General features: G+C 45.7%; 1 protein-coding gene across 2 annotated transcripts in view; it reads left to right on the top strand.

Moving 5' to 3' along the window:
• Nucleotides 1-647: 647 nt before the first annotated feature.
• The window catches only part of Dnah8 (dynein axonemal heavy chain 8), a 234034-nt gene continuing 210563 nt past the window's right edge, over nt 648-24118 (top strand). Inside the window, exons 1-10 of one of the 2 annotated variants that reach the window (XM_036167928.1) lie at nt 648-1106; nt 1466-1600; nt 5940-6024; nt 7189-7340; nt 10572-10761; nt 11513-11676; nt 14907-15083; nt 18453-18566; nt 18751-18858; nt 21396-21497. In XM_036167928.1, coding sequence (XP_036023821.1) covers nt 648-1106; nt 1466-1600; nt 5940-6024; nt 7189-7340; nt 10572-10761; nt 11513-11676; nt 14907-15083; nt 18453-18566; nt 18751-18858; nt 21396-21497 — 1686 coding nt within the window. Of the gene's footprint in view, nt 1107-1465; nt 1601-5939; nt 6025-7188; nt 7341-10571; nt 10762-11512; nt 11677-14906; nt 15084-18452; nt 18567-18750; nt 18859-21395; nt 21498-24118 lie in introns of those variants that run through there. The other variant, XM_036167929.1, reaches the window with a different exon arrangement.

Here is a 24118-nt window from a genome sequence, read left to right as displayed (position 1 = left end):
AGAAAAGGCTCCAAAGCTACACAGAGAAACAACCAAAACAAAATCTCCTCTCTAGAACTGTAACCGTAGTTTGTTCAGATAACATGGTAAAGGAGTGGATTTTATTTATTTTATTTTATTTTCCATCTGTCTCGTTTTAAGGGAAATGTCCTAGTTTACTCTGTTTGATAAACACCATGATCAAAAGGAACTTGGGGAAGAAAGGGTTTATTTTACGTTTTCAGGTCCCAGTTCACCGCTGAGGGAAGTCAAGGTAGGAGTTCAAGCAAAACCATAGTATGGACCGTGAAGGAAAGCTGCTTACCGACGGGCTCTCTTGCTTGCTCCCAGCCCTCTGATGAACTACCTTTCTTACATTGCCCAGGGCCACCAGCCTCGGGATGGTAGCACCTACAGTAGGTTAGGCCCTCCACTATCAATTCACCATCTACAGACATGCCCACAGGCCAATCAGACGTTGCCTCCAATTCCTCAATTGTGGTTCCATCTTCCCACCCAAAGTGTGTCAAATTGACAACCAAGATTAGCCCTCCCTGGGAGAAACAAAAGCACCTAATGGTCAAGTTATCGGCCCAGATCTCAGTGAAAGTACTTTGTAATTCTAGGTTTTGACGTTGAGGATCTACAGGAGGAAACGGCGTTGAAAGATGGAGTCTGAGGAAGACAGCTCAGGACCACCTCCTCAGAGCGAAGAAGCTCCTCCTCCGATGGAGGAAGCCCCGCCCCCTCCGGAAGGCGCGGCCCCGCCCCCTCCCGAGGAGCAGGCCCCGCCCCCCGAGGAGGGCAGGGCCTCGCCCCCTGCAGAAGATGCCGCTCAGCCCCCTGCCGAAGGAGAGCCCACCCCTGGCACGGATGCCACGCCCACCACTACACCGGCCACTGGTCCTTCTGTGACTGATTACAGGAGTCTGATTCCCTCAGATGAGGAGATATCGCTGCCGGAAGATGAGGAGTCAGGCCAGAGCAGGGTCCGACCCAGGATAGCCCCAAGGCCTGTGCAGTCAGTGCTGTCCGATGGGCTTTCTCAGTCTTCCCGGCGGGCCTCCAAGTACCGCCGAAGTATGAGTGGCATTCCAAACCTGCAGGAGACCCTCAAAGAGAGACAGGTTTGCAGCTGACAGGGCTTGCTGTGGGAAAGTCCTGAGACTTCCCGCTGTTTTGAGAACACATTTTTCTCTCTCTGGTTGTTCAAGACAGGGTTTCTCAGTGTAACAGCCCTGGTTGTTCGTAGAGCAGGCTGGCTTCGAACTCATAGAAATCCACCTGCCTCTGCTTCCCGAGGGCCACGTTTTCTTCATACTTAACAATTTTATTCTATTATTTTATTTTTCAAGACAGGGTTTCTCCGTGAAACAGTCCTGGCTGTCCTGGAACTCCCTCTTGTGGACCAGGCTGGCCTTATACTCACAGAGATCCACCTGTCTCATACTTAACGTTTTTATAACATGTTTTCACCTCTTTTCAGGCAAGATTCCGAGAAGCAAGGGAAACACGGAAAATGAGAATTGACCCCTTATACAAATACATATTTGAAATTCTGTCAGAAATGCTTGGGCTGGACATAGTCACCGTGGAAGAACTAATTTTGGATTGCCCATCGGTAAGCTGAAGTCTTAACCAACGTTTGTTTTGTTTATGCCTTTATTTATGGGGTGTGCACCTGTGTGGGGGTGTGTAGGAGCATGGATGTACACGGACCTCGGGTGTGTTCCTCTGTCACTCTCTACCCAGGAGATGTGTGTGTATCCAACAGGAGGTGTCATGGAGAACAACTGGATGGAACTAGGGTGTGACTTTCTAGGTCACCAAAGTTCCCAACTAGAATGGACCTTATGGTCAAGGCTGGTTTCATGTGTGGACTTGTGAGCTGTGGAATCACACAGGTTCCTGGTCAGGATTTAATGATCTAATATAATACACGGTCTTGAAATAATCCCCCTTTCTTCCTCCTCTTCTTCCCCATCTTCTTCCTCCTTTTTTTCTCCTCTCCTCTCCTTTTTTTCTTCCTCCTCTTGTTCTTCCTCTCTCTCCTCTTCTGCTTCCTCTTTCCCCCTTCTTCCTCTTCTTGCTCCCCCCTCCTCCTTCTTGTGGTAGGAGGGATCTAACCCAGGACTCCATATATACACACGTTAGACAGCTACCTTATAACTGAGCCATTGCCCCCACCCTTCATCTTGAAGTTCTTACTGTCTCTTCCTTTTCATGTTTCCCTGAGCTGTGCACATAGATTGTGCAGGTTGTCTGGACTATCAGCAATATCACCTTAACAGTAAGAGGATTCTCTCTGACATTTGCAAGCTGTGTTTTAGTGCCCTGCCTTCCTAATAACTGTTGGGGCTCCTGTGGTAAACCGAGCAACATGTCTTCCTACACGCTGTATAGAAGTCAGTTGTGCAATGACCATCAGCTAAGGGAGGGCTAGTTTCAGAAATAGGATGGCTCTGTAGGTCTCATGTCCCAGCCACCATTCCTGAACTTATTTAGGGAGGAAACCAGATAGGTGATCAACCTTGTTTTTCTCCTGAAAATTGCTAGGCCACATTGGCTCATCCAAACTGGAATCCTCTGCAGGAGGTATAGTCACAGACATTGGGGCCTGTGCATTGCCTTTGTTGTACCCAGAGTCCCCCAAAGACCATCAAGAGACCAAATTGGATGCAAAAGCAAGGAGTCTTTTTATTGTTATGAGTTAACTCGGGCCTCTCCGTCTATCTGACTAAGCAGCAGAGCAGGAGAGACCCCAGTAGCAATGGGGCAGAGTTTTTAATGGGGGAAAGTGTGTGTGGGGGGCTTGGGGTCTACAGACTACAAAGGAACATATAGACTCAGGATTGGTTTCTTCAAGTGGCAATCATGTTAGTAACTTTTAATTGGCTAGGGGGGTTTTAGTTGGGGGGGGTTACAGTTACCTGTTTTTTGGGCAAGCCTGGACAAGTCCCAGGCTTTGTCCTTGAGCTACCATGGAGGCTGGCTGGCCTGCCTACCACGTACTGACTGTGGGGGCTGGCTCAGTGGCCCAGGCTTGGTGCATGCTATCTCCCTGTCCCTGCTGGCAGGGGAATCAGTGATTGTCTTTTGTTCCTGGCCCTCCCAGAAACTGCTTGCTCAGCTCAGGAAACTGAAATTGAGGCCTAATCGCTTGAGAGAAGACTGAACAGCCTGTTATGGCATCTGCTTGGTCCTTTCATTCCCTCTTTGAATAGTATATCATCTCCAATCTTGGAGACGTTTCTTTTTGGTAAAAGACTTTATCATCAGGGTAGTAGGTTATTTTGAAGACTACTTGGACCAGGATGTAAGAGTTTTGATCTAAAAGTTGAACATTAACATAACATAATCAAGTCAGAAGTATATGTCCATCGGGTACCCTCCAGTCGGATCAGGAAGCTGGCTCCCATTGGATTCTGAGTGAGATTACAGAGGTGTTCCACACAGAGACCATTTCTGTTACCAACGGCCAAGTGAGCCTCCCCTTACCCGGTTGTTGCCATCTGCAAGTGTGCCATGGGTTTGGTCCAGTGGCCGATATTGGGATTCTGGCATCCTCAGTTTAGTGGTACCCAGACAGGAATCAGCATTTAGTTTAGACATCAATGACATAAGAGCCAACAGCAATTAGCGGAAGCAGAAGGGCCAAAATCCCCGTGATGGCTGACAGAGTTCCTTATCCTGAAGGAACTTGGAGGAAACAAGAATGGGGACCAGTTATTATTTTCTCTCAGGTTCCCTATGACAAGAAATTCCCCTTTGATCTAACATTCTGGGGGTGGGGAGTGGGGAACAAGAGTGACGTTTTCACTTCTGTAATTACTTCCTGCTGACATTGGGATGTTGTTGTCAGGGTCCTGGAAAAGCCACAATGTTAGTCAAAGGCACAGAGAAAATTTAGAAGCATCTGAAGAGGCAGCATTTATATTTATATAGGCTGGATTGTTCCCTATTAGCTTTCAGCAAATGCAGGGCTCGCAGTCATTTGGAGTTGGTTGTCATCAACAAATGATGCTTGGATATGTCTGTCACCAAGTGGAAACCTGTTGAGATGGATATAAGCTAGAAATAGGAGTTAAAATTTATGAACTTATTGGGAACTTTCAGACCCATAATCTGAGTAATTGAGGAAGGGGAGGAGTCCCAGTCCAGGAGACAGAAAAATCCCATCCTCAGGAATGGACATGGGGGAGACTTGGCCTTACCTCTCTTATGACATTCTTTAAGGCTGGGTCAAGGAAGTGGATATGAAAAGTGATATGTGCAGATCATTCACGTAGGAGCAGTCCATCTTGGGGGAATCACTTAAGCCCTGGAGTTAGCACCCAGCCTGGGCAGTATGGAGGGACTGTTCATCCTTGCCCTCCTTCTTTCTTTCCTTTCTCTCTCTCTTCCTCATGGCTCTCACCTGACAGCTTTTCCTACATATTCCAGACTGGCCAAGAACTCCATCCATAGCCTAGTCCAGCTTCAAAACTTGATTTCTATCCTCAGCCTCCTGAGGATGATTATAGATGATGATAGGTGTGTGCCATCATGCCGGACTGTGAGGTATTACCTCTTTAAAAAGAGGGCTGGTGGTGGCTGGGGAGACAGTTCAGTTGGTACAGGAAAGCACTTGCTGTGCTAATAAAAATGCTTGAGTTTACTCTTCAGAACTCATGTAAAGCCAGGCCTAGTGAAGTGGAAACAGGCAGATCCCTGTGGCTAGCTGGGCAGCCACTGGAGCCTTATGTAGTGAGATCCAAGTCAGCCTGTCTCAAGAAAAAACAAAACCAAAAATGAGGTGGACCCAGAGGAATGATATCCCAGGTTTACCTTTGGTCTGCCTGCATGCACACATGCATACACACACACACATACACACAGAGGCATGCATGCACACATAACTTCCCATGTGCATGTACATGCATTTCCCCAAACCAGCCTCCCAGCCAACCAACCAATCAACCAACAAACCGAGTGTGCTGTTTGGTTCTTGTCCACTTGATACAAACCGAGGCATACCTGGGGAGAGAAAGCTCAGTTGAGAAATAGCCTCCATCAGATTGGCCTGTGAGCACACTGGGGATAGGAATTTTCTTGATGGCTAACTAGTGTCGGAGCGCCCAGCCCACTGTGGGCAGTGCCATCCCTGGGCAGGTGGGTGCAGACGGAACAAGAGAGGTAGCTGAGCAAAACAGAATAGGCAAGCCAGCAAGCAGAGTTCCTTATGGTCTCTGCCTCGGTTCCTTGCTTCCCTCAGTGATGGGCTGTAACCGGTAAGGTGAAATAACACCTTTCTCCCCAAATTGCTTTCAGTCATGGTCTGTCTGTCTGTCTGTCTTTCTGCCTGCCTTCCAGCCTTTCTTGAGACAGGGTTTCACTGTGTAGCCCTGGCTGTCCTGGAACTCGCTCTGTAGACCAGGCTGGCCTCGAACTCACAGAGATCTGCCTGCCTCTGCCTCCCGAGTGCTGGGATTAAAGGCGCACACTCCCACTGTCCAGCTTGGTCATGGTGTTTCTCACAGCAACAGAAAGCCACCTAGGACACCAAGAAATGAATTTCACCTGTCTTCCCTGTTGTCTGTATTGGAGTTAAGTTAGTTTAGCTGTCTACCCCTTTCTCCCACGTTCCTGCTTTTTGGTCTATTTCCAACCCTGCCCCCACCAGCTCTCTTTAGACGTTTTTATATTTGAGAGAAGATCTCGCTCAGTTGACTGGGCTGGCCACAGATTCACTTAGTATCCCAGTCAGACCTTGACCTGTGGTCCTCCCGCCTCAGCTTTCTGAGTAGCTGGGATCACAGACCTATGCCACCAGGCCCTTCAGGAAGGTCTCTCTTATTTTCTTTCTCTGGAAAGAGACAGTGATTAACTAAGGGAGGTGAAGCATGAGTACAGACGTTATTTCACCTCAGCGGAAGGAAAGCCAGCATCATTTTATTGATCCCCATTTTTCTCTTTAACAGCTGGACCCATTCAGCAATTTTTTTGAGAAAGGCGGTTGTAAGACGCTGAAGTTCTTGTATCAGGAAGGAGAAGCACCAGGGCTTGGTAAGGATGTTTCCTGAGGGCCCTGGGCTCGAAGGGAGCTGATGAATGTTGAAGTGTTTCCTCTTGCTTGTAGAAGGTTTCCACTCTTACAGCGAAAACTTGACCAGAAACCCATGTGTGAAAAGAATCGTGTTTGAGAGCTTGGAGATGTGTCTCAGCTATTAAAAGCTATTAAATGAACTCGGGTTCATTTCCAAGCACCATATGGTGGCTCACAACCATCTGTACCTCCCGTTCCAGGGGACCTGACTCCCTCTTCTGGCTTCCACTGGCATTGCAGGTGGTTCTTCGGCATGTATGCTGGCAAAGGCACTTGCATATGTGAAGTAAAATAAATCTTTAAAAACATGATCTTAAGAACACTCCAGGGTCATCAGGATGGCTCATCAGGTAAAGGCACCAGCCACTAAGTCTGGTGACTGGAGTTTAGTCTGTAGGACTCACATGGTGGAAGGAGAGAAGCAACTCCTACAGGTTGTCTTCTGACCCCCACATGCGTGCTTCGACACAGATGTGGGTAGACACAAAAGAAATGTAATAAAAAAAAGTTTCATTTTCAGAACCAGCCATTTGAGACATTGCTGTCATGGTTTAGGAAGAGATAGCAAAGACATTCCGGCCTCTGCTGGGAAATGCGCTTCTCCATTAGAATTTAATTGCGCTTCCCTGGAACAGGTGGACCATTTTGTCCATATGTTTTCAGATGGCTAGAAGCAGTCACGATGCCTCTTTGGAGCCCAGCGTCTGCCCCTCGTGGTTCTGGCTCAATGTCTGTGGCTGCCGCAGCTGTTAGCTGCGACGTCTGCCTTTCCTATATTACTCCTAAGATAATTAACATGCAACCAGGTTACTATACCTTGGTTTCAATGACTCTGGTTCTTCTTTTACTCCCAGACCTCTTTTTAAAAAACGCTGTGTGTATGTCCGTGTGTGTTGCTGTGTATTCAGGTGCACCTGCATGCGTGTGTGTCTGGGGTATAGGGGTCAGAGGACAGCCTCTGGTGGCATCCTCGGGAATGCCATCTGCCTGCTCTGAGACAGGTCCTGGCATTGGCCTACAGCTTATCGCTGTAGGATAGACTACCTGCGCAGCCACTGAGCAGTCACGTGCCAGGCTGGGTCAGTTCTGTGACTGTGTGCTCATCTCTTGGCGTTTGTTTTCAGAATGTGGTCGGACTATCACCGGAGTACCCAAAGGGGCAAAAATGATGAGACTGTATGTAGACAACGCAGCTCCAGAAAAGCTGAAAGGGCTGTGCATCTTCTTTGTTCGCTGTCGTAATGAGGTGGCCATTAATTCTAAAACCATTTATGAGGTATGCTGTAAGACACTGGTAACTTGTCATGTTTCTCCGGTCCCTTTATCTCCTTTTCTATGTGTAAGACTGAACTGAGTTCCAAGATAATGATGTATTCGTACACCCAAAGAAACTAAGGTATTGGCTAGAATAGAGTGGAGTGATTGTCATCCTGTAGATACAGCCTTTAAAAAGTTTACGTTTTGGAAAGATTCAAAAGCTTATGTGTTTGAGACAAGGTCTCGTACAGCCCAGGTTGGCTTTGATATATATATCTCCAATGTTCTTGAACCCCTAACTCTCCCACCTCCACTTCTCAAGGGCTGGGATTGCAGGCATGCCTCACTGTTTTAATTTGCATAAAATACTGGCCAAAAACAACTTGGGGAAGAAAGGGTTTATTTCCCTTCCACTTCCATATCACCGCATAGCAACCGAGGAGAGTTGAAGCAGGACCTGAAACAGAGACCATGTAGGAGTGCTGCTTATTGGCTTGCTCCCCGCTGGCTTGCTCAGCCTGCTTTCTTATATAAGGCAGGACCATCTGCCCAGGGTGGCACAGTGGATTGGGCCCTCCCACATCAATTAACCAGGAAAACCACTCTCAGACATGCCCACGGGCCAATCTACCTGAGGTAGTTCCTCAGCTGAGCTCACTTCTTCCCAGTTGACTCTGGCTTATGTCGACTTGATAAAAAGTCTCCAGCCCTAAAGTTTATGAAAACTCAATGTCTTCTGTATGGTGTGCCCAGAATTACCATATGCCCATTCTTTAGGGATGCATTCCACTCTGCTCTTACAGTCTTAAGTGCTAGTTACTACACCGACTCCTTGCTTAGTATTTGACATTTTTAGTCATTTTAGGAGAAGAGGGAGCTGACTTACATCTTGACATTGCTACCCTAGTCAGGGGCTGGGCGGCAGGATAGAAACAGCAAGTAGAGTCACATAGACCAGAATTTGCCTCCAGGCTGTTCCTTGGTCAAGTGGCAAATCCTTTGTGAGACATGGGCGTGCCTGAATGGGGACTAAAGGACACCCACTTGGCTTGAGTATGGTGAGACCCCTGAAAGACAAACTGCTGCTCTGCTGCCTGATTTACTGTCGATTCTCAAAAGGCTTCCATCCATTCTCTTTCTTGTCCTTAGCGGGGTCTTACTGCCTTCTGGAGTGGGCCATGTAACAAAGCCAATGTGCTTTGGCTTCTTTCCTGGTTGTGACGATAGACGGCCCGGAGAGAGGTGGTTGAGGTGGGCAGCGATCTCCTCTGGGCCCTTGTGGGTGCTTCCCTGTGTCTTTTGTGGGTGAGACCCCCACTGCCAGTTGGTGCCCTTCGTGAGGAACCTGCCCTATCCCCTCTGCTTGCTTTTCTCTTTCCTTCTGAACTCTGATCGTCTTACCAGGCCATCTCCGTGTGTGTGTGTGTGTGTGTGTGTGTGTGTGTGTGTGTGTGTGTGTGTGTGGACAAATGTTCCATCTGTCATCAATTTCAGTCACGCTCTCTTCCATTTATCTGCAGTTCAGTCTGTCCTTCCATTCCCTTGTCTGCTCCTTCCCCCTCCCCGCTCACCCCTCCTATCCTCTCCTCCCTCTTCCCCGCCTTTCCTCTTCCCACAGCCCTCTCCTCCCATTGCTTCTCTTCCTTTCTTTTCCTTCTGGGGATCAAATCTGGCACTTTGCATCCTCTGGCCAAGTGCTCTCCTATTCAGTTACATCTCTAGCCTCCTTTGTTTTTGGAGAGAGGGTCTCACTATGTTGCCCAGGCTGGCCTTGAACACCCGACTTCAAGTGAACCTGCCTCAGCCTCTTGAGCACCTGGGACTGCAGATGTCTGCAGCCATAGCCTACTTATACTTTTTTTTTTTTTTAAAGTTGAGTTATGTGTGCATGTAGTTTAAAGAAGAGTAAGTTCTTTGAGCCTTGTGATGCAGGGCTGACCTGTACCCTGCTCCCACTCCCCAGAAGGAGCCCTTAAGCCTGTTAGATGAGGTTGGAGAGTTGGCTCAGAAGATACTGCTCTTAGAGAGGACCCAAGTTCAATTCTCAGCACCCACGTTGGGTGGCTCAGAACTACCTGTAACTCCAGGTGCCGGGGACCCAACACCTTCTTTTCTGGCCTTTACAGTCGATGCACTCATGTGCACAAACCTAATGTACAGTGCATGTACTTAAAAACATTACACAAATTTTAAAAATCTCTTTGGGAATATTCTTTAATTTACCTCCACATCACTAAATTTAGCTAGCCCTACAGGTCTCTTTTTAACCATTTTAGGCATTATATGTGGACTTTCCTCCATAGATGAGAATTTAGTTGTTTTAAAAAAAAAAAAAAAAGACAGAAAGCAGGGTCTCAATGTGTAACTCTGGCACTATGTAGATCGGGCTAGTCTCATACTCACAGCAGTCCACCTGCCTCTGCCTCCTGAATGTTGGGATTTAAGGCACGAGCCACCATGTCTGGCAAATTGGAATTTAAGAACTCTATGGCCCTTCCCTTTTCCCTCAGCCCTCCTTTCTTCCAACATGATCACATACTGTTTAGATAAGTATTGGTTCATATCATCACTATGTAAATGTAATCACAGCAGAGGCATATAGTGGACCAGTGATTTTCAAAGTCATGGCAATCAGAAAGAAGATAAAATGGGCATCTAGGAAGGAGGCAGGATAGAATACAGCCCAAAGATAGGTCCTCAGTGGCCCGTTTCCTGAATCTCCTACTCTGTACCACTTCTCCATATAACCATCTTATTATGAAGGAATTTGTCTATGGATTAGTTCAGAGTCTTCATGAGATAACCCTCTATAGAAACACATCACATACATACTCAGAGGCATGCTTCCCTAACCTGTGGGCACCTTTCAAGTTGACCACAAAGATTACCCATCATGCGTCACAAGATAGTTTTCATGAACAGGTCACCTTATTATGCTCGAGGGCGTCTTTGGGTGACAGACTCAGTTGCCTTTTCCAGGCCTCAGCTAGGCTGCAGAGCCCAGCTCCCCTACCTTGGCAGAGATTAAAGTACAGAGGAAAACATGTCCAGGGAGACCTGGTGGGAATGGGCAGAATAGGGCCAGATGTAAGATTGTTGGTTTTAGTCTTCTAATGTTCATAAGCATTTAACATATTCCCAGTAGTTTACAAAATATATCAACTGTTCACTGCAGGTGAAAAATGGCTTATGATTTTTTCCAAGTTCCTTAATGGACTTAACATATAACAGTTGAATACCATCCTTTCAGGATGCGCTATTTACCGTCTTGGATGCATCAAAAGGACTCTTAAAAGGGATCAAGAATATGTTGCAATACATATTTCTGCCAGCTATTCTTGCAACGAACAACTGGGGCGCTTTAAACCAGTCCAAGCAGGGTGAATCTGAGAGACATATTTTCACAGAAACCATCAACAGATATCTTTCATTTTTAGATGGTAAGTGTAAAATTTAATATTTGGTAAACAACTCAAAATGAGACCGCTAGCTGCAAGGTACGTTACTGAAAACAGGGTTTACAGCAGCGGTCTCCAAAAGGAGATGGTAATGAAAGTCACCAGGAGACCTGGAGGTAAGATGGGAAAACATGAGAACCCCTCCTTACCAGGGGCTCTGCAGGTAAAAGGGTTAGGGGAATCCCTTCCTGTTCTTAGTCAAAGATTTGCCTCTAAAATATATGTGCTTATACTGGAGAGATGGCTCAGCAGCTAAAAGCATTTGCTGCTCTTGTGCAAGACCCAGCTTGGTTTCCCGCACCCACATGGCGGTTCACAACCTCCTGTAACTCCAGTTCCACCAGTTCCAGATTCATAAGTCAACTCCCAACCTTTTTTTTTTTTTTCCTTTTCTTTTTGAGACAGGGTCTCATGTAGCCTTTTTTGGAAGTCCCTTTGTATCCCAGGATGGCCTTAAACTCCTGATCTTCATGCCTCCACCTTTACAAATACTAGGGGGAAACCTCTGTGTCTGGTTTATGTGGTGCTGGGGATCAAACTGAGGGTTTTGTTCATGCTAGGTGAGCACTCCACCAACTAAGCTACATCCCTACTCGTAGAATTCTGTCTTTATAAAGCACCAGAGCTTATTCTTTTCTGTAAATATTGCCGCTCGAAAGCACGTCTTGATATGTAATGTATGGGCTCTTCTTGATAGTGTATCTTTTTTTTTGATGTTTGTTTTTCCTTTAAGGTGCTAGAATAAGCGTTGAAGGGACAGTGATGTTAAAGAAGGTAGACAGTATCGATTTCTCCAGACTGCATACCTTTGAAGAAGTCACAGCTGCAGCGAGCAATTCGGAGATGGTGCATCAGCTGGAGGAGGTGCTGATGATGTGGTACAAGCAGATCGAGCAGGTGAGGCCACTCCACTGCCCCTCGAGTTGTAGGCTTGTAGGTCCTAGGTACGACTTTTTGTCCCTGATAACGTCGGTTTTGTTAATACTCCTCATGAAAGACAGAGGGTGGGAGTGGGGATGACCCAGTGAAGAGCCACAGAGACAAGCCCTACGGAAGTACATCCTGGGTGACCAGTGGAAGTGTTTTTGCTGTCAGATAGGTTCGGCCTAGGCTTTTTCATATCAGCATTTCAATGCCAAGTCCAGTTAAAACAGTTAAAACAATAGTATATGTCAAAGTTGTTGGGGCAGTGGAGGTAGCTTATTTGTTAAAGCACTTCCCATGTAAATGTGAGTACTTGAGTTCAATCTCCAGCACTCACATAAAAAGCTGGTGGCACAGGCCTTTGATCCCAGCACTCGGGAGGCAGAGGCAGGCAGATCTCTGTGAGTTTGAGGCCAAGCCTGGTCTACAGAGCGAGATCCAGGACAGTCAGGGCTACACAGAGAAATCCTGTCTCCAAAAACAAACAACAACAAAAAAGGCAGATGTGTTTGTTGCCTTGCACCTGGGAGAACAGAGAAGGGTGGGTCCCTGACACTTCCTGGCTAGATGGTCTAGCCTAATTGGTAATCCCTGGGACCCAGTGAGAGACTCAGTCTCCAAACCAAGGATATGGTGCCAGTGGAATGACACCTGAGGTTGACTTCTAGCCTCCACTCAATATGTGTGCACAAGGGCACACACAGCCACAAACTCATAGAGATGCAGTTCTTTATAATAATATAATACTCCTCATGATTTAATAACTTTCCGCAGTTCTTACCTCCAACTACTACCACACTGGATTAGGTCTCAGCATATAAGTTTGGTGGGGGGAGCATCAGCATTCAGCCGACTGCTATGCCATGGGTATCATTTTTCAAGCCCCACACCATCATTTAACATTTTCTTTCATCCATTTCCTGTTGGCTCACGTACATGCAATTCATTCTCTTAGCTGATGTCTGGTAATCCTCTACAAAGAAATCATATTTTGGGACTGGAAAAAAATGACTCAGCAGTTAGGGACACTCACTGCTCTTGCCGAGGACGTGAGTTTAGTTCTTAGCACCCACATAGCGGCTCACAGTCATCTGTAACTCCAGTTTCAGGGGATCTGAGACCCTTCTTTGGCTTCCGTGGGCACTACATGCACATGATTCACATACATACACGCAAGCAAACACTCATACATAAAATAAAACTAATCTTTAAAAAAGGAAGTGACCTCGGATGGCACAAGGAGCTATTTAGAAAAGAAATTGTATTGTTAGATAGACTTTTCAATATTTAAATGATATCGGACTTCCATTATTTACGGAAGCAGAGAGGTTTATTCCTCCATCCCCTCAGTAAGTAATTTCTACTTCTGCTGTTCCAAAGGACAGTAATGCATATGTAATAGCTGTCTTTGCTCAGGCTTCCTTGTGCTCAGGAGTCTCTCAGTGGAGTCCCTCAGAGTGTTTGAGTACAGGTCTCTCATTGGATATTATTATGCCCTCCAAATACTGATTATTGTAGTTTTGCTTCCAGTACCGTAATAAAACACCCTGACCAAAAAAGCAGGACTGGGAATATATCTCATGGTAGAGTGCTTGTCTAACAGATATAAAACCCTAAGTTTAGCTGGGCGGTGATCTCGCACACCTTTAATCCCAGCACTCAGGAGGCAGAGCCAGGCAGATCTTTGTGAGTTTGAGGCCAGCATGGTCTACAGAGGGAGATCCAGGACAGACACCAAAACTACACAGAGAAACCCTGTCTCGAAAAAACAAAACAAAACAAACCCTAAGTTTAATTCCCAGCAAAACACATACACATACACACACACACACACACACACACACACACACACACACACACACACGTGCACAAGCAAATCAGGGAGGAAAGGGTTCACTGTAGCTCACAATTCCAGGCAACTGCCCACCATTGTAGGGAAGTCAAGGTAGGGAATCTGAAACATCTTGTCATGTTGCATCCATAGTTAAGAGCAGAAAGGAAGAAATACAAGCTTGTTTGTGCTCAGTTCCCCCTCGACCCTCATGTAGTCCAGGATCCCCTGCCTGGGGAATGGTGCCACCACAGTGGGCTGGGTGGGTCTTCCCACATCCGTTAAGGAATCCAGACAATCACCCACAGACTCGACCATAGGCCAACCTGATCTAGGCGATTCCTCCTTGAGTCTTAAGTGACAAAGATGACTGGCACCACGGTTAAACTGATTTATGTACTTCACGGAAGCACATGGAAGTTCTCGAGCCACTGGTTACAGCTGGGATTGTCAGGTTGCCCTCATAGCGAGTGCGCAATGCTATCTTGATGGACTTTGCACTATCCTGACCACTGAAGTTGAGCGTATTTAATGGTTGCTTGCTTAGGCTTCTTCTTTGTGTCTGTTCAAATCGTTAACGTAGTTTTCTTTTGGATTGCTTGGTGTTATCTCATTGAACTGCTGGACCTTACCTAATGTTTCCCAGGTCTTAATTCTTTGTTGTCTCCCCTCCCCCATGTCTTTTTATTTGGCAGAGTGTGTTTAATGATATTGAAGTTTGAAATTTTAATGATTTTTATTTTGTTTTATTTTGTGTGTGTGAGTGTTTTGCCTGCTTGCATGTATGTATGTGCACCACAGGTCTGCAGGACCCATGGCAGCCAGAAGTGTGGGGGGGGGGCTACAGATTGTGGTGATATTTTATTTGTGCTGAAATGTGGTGACACTGTGTCCCCCAGTATATTGTGAGCCCTAATAAACTTATCTGGGGTCAGAGGAAAGAACAGCCACTAGATACACATAGAGGCCAGAAAATGGTGGTACACATGCCTTTAATCCTATCACTTGGGAGGCAGAGATCCATCTGGATCTCTGTGAGTTCAAGGCCACACTGGAAACCTCCAGGCATGGCGACACATGCCTTTAATCCCAGGAAGTGATGGCAGGAAGCAGAAAGCTATATAAGGTGTGAGGATCAGGAACTAGAGCCTTTTAAAAAGTTTTTAGCTTTTAGCAGCAGTTCAGCTGAGATCCATTCAGATGAGGAAACGAGATCAGCTGAGGAATTGGCAAGGTGAGGTTAGCTGTGGCCTGTTCTGTTTCTCTGATCACTCCAGCGTTCATCCCAGTCCCTGGCTCCGGGTTTGTTTTTATTAAGAAGGCCTTTTAAGATTCGTGTTAGAACAGATGGTTGTGTGATACTCATTTGCAGGTCCTTATTGAGAGTGAGCAGATGAGAAAAGAAGCTGATGACTCGGGTCCACTCACTGAGCTGGAGCATTGGAAACGAATGTCAGCCAAGTTCAACTACATCATCGAGCAGATTAAGGGGTCCAGCTGTAAGGCCGTCATAAATGTGCTCAACGTTGCACACTCCAAGCTGTTAAAGGTGAGAGGCCTTTTGCCGTAAGACTCAGGGTACTTCAGAACAGCTTACCAGAAAATGACCCTTATCAATCTGCCTCCTAAAAAAGTTCTGAGACATATTTTGAGTAGACACCATATATATATATGCCCTGTAGAGGCCAGAATATTGGGTCCCCAGGAGCTGGAGTGACAGGCAGTTGGGAGCCACACAACCAAACTCAGAGCAGCAAGCACAGTTCACTGCTGAGCCACCTCTCCAGCCCCCACCTCACTCACTAAATAAGGTAGCTGGCTGACTGGCCAGCTGGCTCCAGATATTTGCCTGGCTCTGCCTCCCCAGCTCTGGGATGACACTTGATCCACCATACCCAGCTTTTTTGACATGGATTCTGGGGTGTGTGTGTGTGTGTGTGTGTGTGTGTGTGTGTGTGTGTGTGTGTCAAATTCAGGTCTTCTTGCTTTTGTAGAGACACTAAGCTCTTGCCCAAGTCCCACAGAAATGCATCATTTTTGCATGTTTGTCATTTCATACTTTTCCTAGACATTATGAAGTATACCAGAGGTAGTTTTAATCAGTAATTATCCTTGCTGTGCTACAGAAAAACCAGAACAAATTCCTCCTGTCTAGCTCTATTGTGGGGCCCTTCCCAGTCTTTAGCGACCACCATTCCATTGTGTTCTGTGGCATTAGATGGTTTCTCTGTACACAGCAGTCATGTGTTTAGAAATGTCAAGCTCTGAATTGGGCTTTCTTGTACACCACCATAATTTCTAGCTGATGAAACAAAGATTTATTTCTCAGCTTTGACAGTTCATCTATGGAGTGCCATCCAGAGAAATGATCACTTTTATTTTGAAGGGGTTTTGGGAATTGTAAATCAATGCAGACTTGCTGTGGTAAAGACCAGCACTGGGGAGATGGCTCAGCAGTTAAGAGCACTCATGGCTCCTGTAGAGGACCCGGCTGCACATGGGGCCTACCAGCCATCTCTAATCCTAGTTCCAGGGTTTCTAACATTCTCTTCTAGCCTCCTTGGGAGCAGCACACATGTGCTTGCATAGACATACCTGCAGACAAACACTCCACACGTAAAATAAGAAAAGAATGAACCTTCTGATAGTAATAATAATAATAATAATAATATAATAATAATAACAACTACACAGAAAGACAAAAGCAAAGGTTCTGCTCAGCATGCATTTCCCCACACCTCCTTCCCACTTCTTTTCCAAATAGGGATCATTTTATTATTTTTTTTAAAGATTTATTTATTTTTAATTTATGCAAAGGCATGTTTGGCCTACATGTATGTGCGTGTACCATGTGAATGTCTGGTGTCTGCAGAAGTCAGAAGAAGGCATTGGGTTCCTTGGAACTGTAGTTAGAAGCAGTTGTGAGCTGTCATGTGGGTGCTGGGAATCGAACCTAGGTCTTTTACTACAGCAACCAGTGCTCTAACCACTGAACCATCTCTCTAGCCTCTCCCCTAGAGGTCATTCTGATTTACAGTTTAGCTTGATGCTTTCTTTCCAGGTTCTTTCCTTATTCTTTGTGTTCTTAAAGTTTATATTTCTCTGTATGAAAATGCAATAATGCTTTTTTGGGGGGGTAATATGTTTAGACAGTAGGTATAAAACAAATGTCTTTTAATCCTCTTCCTAGCTCTACTTCCCATTCTTGAATATGAAAGATAACCCCAGTGTGCTGGTCTTCCAAATACCCACCAGGATGACCTGCTGCTGAGCTCTGCTTACAGTAGCAGAAGGTTTCTCTAGCCCACAGCTCCATGCTCTCCCACATACTTTCTGCACACCAGTGTGTCAGGTCTCAGAACCACATGATCAGGGGCACTGCAGTCATGACCTCATGTCTCTGACACTAGCTTCTGCCTCTCATCACTGTGAAGAAACTCTAGAATGACCAACGGAGGAAGGCTTTATCTTGGCTCATGGTTTTCAGAGTATTAGCCCATCATTGCAGGGCAGGCCTGGTGGAGCTCACAGTAGCGGGAGGGTGTGACAGAGGGTTTTAATATGGTGGAGACCAAGAGATAGAGAAAATATGCTGGCATCTGTGGAGACCTTTCTCTACCAGCCAGGGAGGCCACAGTGCCTAAAGCGGCGGTTCTCAACCTGTGGGTTGTGACCCCTGGGCATTGAATGACCTTTTCACAGGAGTTGCCTAAGACCATCGGAAATCACAGATATCTGCATTACAATTCGTAACAGCAGCAAAATTACAGTGATGAAGTAGCAATGAAAATAATTTTGTGGCTGGGGTCAGCACAACATGAGGAACTGTGTTAAAGGGTCACAGTATTAGGAAGGTTGAGAACCACTGTCCCAAAGCCTCTCTACAGTCTTCAAAATAATGCTACAAGCTGAGAGCCAAGCATGGAAACATGAGCCTTTGGGCCACATTTCAGATTCAAAGTATAACAACCAGAAAGAAAATGTTGATTTCCAACTGAGTCCATTTTCCTGATAAGTATATTTTCTTTGAGTCATGTTCTAATAACGTGGCTCGCTGTTGAAGACCCTGAACTATTTATATAATGTCATAAGTACCCATCTTGGAAAATATCATTTTAGGTAGAAGCAGGTCCAATCCAATCGTGTAGACAGGGCATTAATTACAAAGGAATAGCTTTATCTTTAGGCAATCATTTAACATGTTCATGACATCAAGCCTTAAGTTCTACAAGAAAAGGCTATCAGGGGCTGGAGAGATGGCTCAGTGGTTAAGTGCACTTAACTGCTCTTCCAGAGGACCCTAGTTTGGTTCCCCTCATCCCTATCAGGTGGCTCACAAGTACCTGTAACTCCAGCTCAAGGGAACCTGCCACTCTCTTCTGGGCTCCTCAGGTACCTGCAATCATGCACCACCCCATATACACATAATTTAAAAATAAAAGTAGGGTTGGGGATTTAGCTCAGTGGTAGAGTGCTTGCCTAGCAAGCACAAGGCCCTGGGTTCAATCCTCAGCTAAAAAATAAATAAATAAATAAAAATAAAAGTAAATCATTTTCTTTTTTTAAAGAATTATTTATTTATGTTTATTGACATATTGTCTGCATGTACATTTGCACATCAGAAGAGGGTTTAGGATCCTGTGGGACTACAGTTATAGACAGTTGTGAGCCACCATGTGGATGCTGGGAACTGAATTCAGCACCTCTGGAAGAGCAGCCAGTGCTCTTAACCACTGAGCCATCTCTCCAGCCCAAGCAAATCCTCTACAAAAAGAAAAAAAATATATACCCATCACATGTCAGTATTTTTTCAGTGTATGTTTGCTCAGGGAAATCAGCTTGACTTTCGTGATTAAAATGAAGCCTACCCAGATGTTAGGATTGATACTTGAGTTCTCACACGATTTTGATTCCTTAGAATTGGCGTGATTTGGATGCGAGAATCACTGACACAGCAAATGAATCAAAAGATAACGTTCGCTATTTATACACCCTGGAAAAAGTATGCCAGCCCCTCTATAACTACGACCTGGTGAGTATGCCCCTGATGGCACAGTTTCTAGGGCCCGGGGGAATGGCTCGGAATCTAAAAAAGTGTCTTTTCTAAAATTAACTTGTATATTTAAAACATTTGGTCATGGCATTTTACCACTGCAAGAGGAAGCAAAGCAGAATAGCATATATACTAGAATTGCCTTCCTGTGTCTCAATCTTAGGTCTCCATGGCACATGGAATACAAAACTTGATTAATGCCATCAGGATGATTCACAGCGTGTCGAGGTATTATAATACATCAGAAAGGATGACCTCTTTATTCATCAAGGTGAGCTTCTTTTATGATTATGATTGTTGTGATTGGGGTGTGTGTGTGTGTGTGTGTGTGTGTGTGTGTGTGTGTGTGTGTGATATGTGTGTATAGCAGGGTGCCACTGTGCTACGGCACCTTGTGGAGGTCAGAGGACAGCTTTGTAGGGTCTGGTTCTCCCCACTTCTACCTTTCCCTGTGTCCCTTGGATAGAACGCAGGTTACCTGGCTCACGAGGCAAGGGCCTTGACTTGCCGAGCCATCTCGCCAGCCCATCAAGGTGAGTTTCTAATGGAACTCACACACATGGTCCTGTGAAACAGTTCATAATTCCTTCCCTTTGAGCCACAGGAGGGAGTTGGGAGGTTTGGGTACTCTCAGAAATCATGTGGGGAGTAGGGTGGGGTGGGGTGGGGGTGTCAGTTGGAGTCAGTTGTACTTAATAGTATTAATGAGTGCCTTTCTCCTGTCAGGGGTCAGCCCCAGGCTTTTTACTTAAAGGTAGCTGTCCTCTTCAATGTAGTCGTTCCAAGTACTTTCGAGTCTACCCAGTAGATGAGGCTTCAGTTTGTTTTAAATGCTCATGTTGCATCATGTGGGTAATTATTTTAAAGACTTTTTAAAAAAATTATCCGCCGGGCAGTGGTTGTGCACATGCCTTTAATCCTAGCACTTGGGAGGCAGAGTCAGGCGGATCTCTGTGAGTTCGAGGCCAGCCTGGGCTACAGAGAGAGATCCAGGAAAGGCACAAAGCTACACAGAGAAACCCTGTCTCAAAAAACAAAAAATTAATTAATCAATCAATCAATCAATTAAAATATAAATGAATGAATGAATAAATAAATAAATAAATAATCCAGGGGCTTGGGGATTTAGCTCAGTGGTAGAGCGCTTGCCTAGCAAGCACAAGGCCCTGGGTTCGGTCCTCAGCTCCAGAAAAAAAAAAAGAATTCAGGAAACATTAGAAGAGAATCGAATTAGATGTGTAAAAGCACATGTCAGTTTTATACAAGGAAAAAGGGATCTAGCTACACACTGCACCCCAGGTGATCATGGGAATCCCTTGAATCTCTGCCCTTTTTCTTCCTTCTTGCTAATGATGTTCGAGGTTGAGATCATTCTTGGTTCAGGATTATTAACATATTTTCAACATTGTGAACCGGAACATTATGGCTGGTTTGTAATGTCAACTTGACACAAGCTAGGGTTGTCTGGAGTCTTAATGGAGAAATATCTCTATAGGATTGGCCTCTGGCAAGACTGTAGAGTATTTTCTTGATTATTGGTTGATGTGGGAGGGCACAGCCCAGGGGGGGGGGGGGGTGGGGCCACCCCTGGACTGGTGGTTCTCTAAGAAAGCAGGCTGAGCAAGCCATGAGGAGCAAGCTGGTACCCTGACTCCCCTCACTGATGGACTGTGATGCGGACGTGTAAGCTGAAATAAACCCTTTCCTCCCCAAGTTGCTTTTGGCCATAGTGTTTTCTCACAGCAGCAGAAACGCTAGCCAAGGAGACTATTCAGACTAACAATTAAATATTACATGTTTCTTTGATCACTAATGGTTTGTGATTTGCACGTAGCCTCATTTGGGGCTTTACTATTTCTTTGCTGCAAAAAAAAAAAAATAGCCTTGGGGCTGGAGAGATGGTTCAGCAGGTAAAGACATTTGCCACAGAGCCAAGTTCAAGCTGCTCTGAGTTCATTGTGTGGCGCCACGACTGAAGCTGTGAACTCACATTGTTACCGATCTGTAAAATTTCCAGAATAATCATCCTTTACAAGTCTGGGTTTGGGTTCCCTTTAGACACTTCCTGCATGCTGGTGTATGTGATCTTGCATGCATTGCACATTTGAAAATTCCCCTGAGTTCACTGTGTATACTGGACACCATTTCTTCCTCCTCTCTCCCCCCCCTTTCCTCTTTCTCTGCCTTTCTCATTCTCTCTCTCTCTCTCTCTCTCTCTCTCTCTCTCTGTCTCTCTGTCTCTCTGCTAAGGTCCCAGGTTTCCCAAGCTGACCTCAAATTCTCTTATGTAGTAGAGGACATGGATGACCTTTAACCTCCGATTCCCCTGCCTTTGCCTCCTGAGTGCTGGGATCACAGGTTTTGAGTGATGCTCAGGATGGAACCCAAGGCCTTGAGCATGCTAGGCAAGTGTTCTACCATTGGTCTACATCCCTTCTCCTAACCATTTTATGAAGGGTACCCTTCATTACTTTGGACTAGATCAGGACCTAAAGAGATGTTTATTAGACAGATGGAAAATGTGGTTGGCTTTGGGACTCATGGCCCCAGTGACAGAGACCTAATTGCAGTAGGTAAACGTGACTTTGGGTTTTCTTTATTTTTTTGGATTTGTGGTTTTGTTTTGTTTTGTTTTTTTAAATTTTGTGATTTATTTACTCTATAAGCTTATTATTTATCATATACTTGTCACATTATTTATCATATATATTATTATTTATCATTATCCTTGTCACATTACTTTTCATGTGTATATTATATTTTAAAAGTCATTTACCTCCAGCTACTTTGCACCTTCCTTTATCTTAGGTAACAAATCAAATGGTGACGGCGTGTAAAGCATATATTACCGACGGGGGAACAAACCACGTGTGGGACCAGGAAACACCAGCCGTCCTAAAAAAGATCCAGGTTCGCAAACACATTTCCTTTTCAGAAAGCAGAGTCCTCGCCGGCCAGTTCAGTGGCATTTACTTTGTTCATTCATGAAACGTGGTTCACTTTGAAGCAGTCATGAGCGGAGTGGTATGAGAATATGAGATACATCACTCTGATGGGGCTGGACGGCTTGGCCCTGCCGAGTGCTGTAACTCATTTCAGAGGGCCTGAAGGCTTCACCCCTGTGGGGACCCCCTCCCCACAATTAAAAATAAAAATAAGTCTTTTGCATGTCACTGTGGCAGCGAGAGGTGAAGGTTAAAGCTGAGGGAGAGCTGGGGAGACAGACAGGCTTCTTCAGGGTTGTAGCGCTGGACTGCCAACGCTCAGCTATCCTACAGAGGCAGGGATGGATGCCCCACCTCAGACCCCTCTCCCATTCCCCCTCAAAATAAAGACAAGTGTCTGTGATCAAATTGAAAAGAGAAACAGGAAACTGAGCCTTGTAGCTTAGAAGTGTGGAGAAATTGGGCTAAGGATGCAGCTACCTAAGCATGTGTGAATGAATCTCTGGGTCCCATCTCAGGCACCACATCAAAGGGAGCACAGAGGCACATACCTGTACCCCCAGCACTGGGACGGTAGAGATGGAAGGATCGGGAATTCCAGGTCAACCTTGGCTACACATGGAGTTTGAGGCTAGCCTGGGTTGCATGAGATCCTGTCTCAAACAACATCAATAAAAGGTGGAGAAATCGATGGCCAGAGGCGGGACGTGTTCAGAGGACTCTTCTGCAGTTACTGGTGAGGTTGTAAGCATCTCTGCTCTCTGCATGTGGTCAGGACGGAGTTATTACCAATCATATGGACAGAGATTCTTTTCCTGGTGTCAAGAGCACTAATTGACCAGGAATCGTCAAAACACTGAGCCTTCAGAAGAAAGCCAGAAGAAAAACAACTTACAGTAACTTACAAAAGAACGTGGCCTAAGGTGACAGGAAGACGCCTTCAGGACGACTTGGAAGTCCACACACAGCTTTTACCTTTTGACAGCGGAACACAAGCTTTTGGAAGAAGCTTTGAAATGTGTTCAGAGAATACGCTTAAAAGGTGGTGAAGAATAAAAAAATAAAAAATAAAAGTCGCACCTTCGAGGACAAGACCATTTATCAGAAGTTATGTGCCGAGCCAGTTAAGACACGGAGTGTCAGTGAGCAAGAAAAACAATTCTCAGAAAAATGGAAATGCTCCAGAGCCAGTGCTGAGGGCAAGGACAGCCAAGAAATAGCTGAATGACTGTCTTAGTTAGGTTTCTTTCTTTCTTTTCTTTTTTTTTGGGGGGGGAGGTTTATTAAGGGGAGGGGAGTGAAGAGGCAGAGACAGGTCCCTGGGGATGAAAGCGAAGGAAGAGAAGGGATGGGAGGTGGGCAAGGAAACGTAGCCAAACACACGGGGTGCTTTTAGTGGCTGCAGCTGAGGTCTATCCTGTCAGGCCCTAAGGGCAGGCCAGTACAGAAGCCTGAATGCTAACATTCCTCCCTTTTGTTTATTATAAGAAGATGAGGAGTTAGAGCGGGGTAGCAGGTGAGGTAGGATGAAGGTGCCATGTTCTTGAGACTGCTTCCTGCTGGCCTGGGGGGCATCAATCATCTTTGGGAGCCCTGAGAAAACTAGGGTGCTTGCCACGTCCTGGGGTATCTGGCTGTTTCACTTTGCTGTCCAGACTCTGTGCAACTGTCTGGTACTTCTTGGACCTGGCAAGTTGCTGTCCGAGGCAGATCCCAGTGGACACCCTGGAGCTCGCAAGAAATCATGATGAGGTCACCAGCCAAGACGAAGGAGAGCCATGTGATTGCAATTGTCAGCTTTGGATGGAGAGTCCCAAGGCTCCATTAGGTGGGAAAGTCGGGCTGTGGCAGGCACCTCTCAGACTGCCGGGAGAGCCTATCTGAGTCACAGCACCAAATATTGTAGTTTGAAAATGGCAGGAAGGAGTCACACTGTACAACAGGGCCCACATGGGAGGTTTATTGAGGGCAGAGAAGAAGGCAGAGAACGGTCCTTGGGGATGAGAAGGAAGAGAAAGAGGAAGAGCTAGTTAGGGTTTCTATTGCTGTGAAGAGACACCATGACCATGGTAACTCTGTAAAAGAAAACATTTAATTGGGGCTGGCTTATAGGTGCAGAGGTTTAGTCTATTATTGGAATGGTGGGGAGCATGGTGGCTCATAGGCAGATGTGGTGCATCCAGGAGGCAGAGGCAGATGGAGGCCAGCCTGATCTACATAGCAAGTTATAGGTCAACCAGGGCTATGCAGTGAGACTCTGTCTTTTTTTGTTTGTTTGTTTATAAGCCATGAATCGCTTTTTAAAAAAAATTATCAATCTGTTTGTATCTTTTTTTAAAAAACTTTTTTTTGGAGACTCTGTCTTAACAAAACAAACTGTCAATGCAAAATCTTTATGTTGTGTATTCATGGACAGAACAAATGCCGGTGCAGACCACATGGGGATGCATGCCTGCACCACCCAAGAGGCTGAGTCAGGCAGACCACAGATTTGAAGCCAGGACAGGCTATGGAGTGAGAGATCGTCACAAACAACAACAACAACCACCACCAACAACAAAATAGCATGCTGGGGCAAATACAGAT

The sequence above is a fragment of the Onychomys torridus genome, chromosome 18 (genome assembly GCF_903995425.1).
Source record: "Onychomys torridus chromosome 18, mOncTor1.1, whole genome shotgun sequence".
Classification (NCBI taxonomy): Eukaryota; Metazoa; Chordata; class Mammalia; order Rodentia; family Cricetidae; genus Onychomys; species Onychomys torridus.
This window is presented reverse-complemented; position numbering and strand designations above follow the sequence as displayed.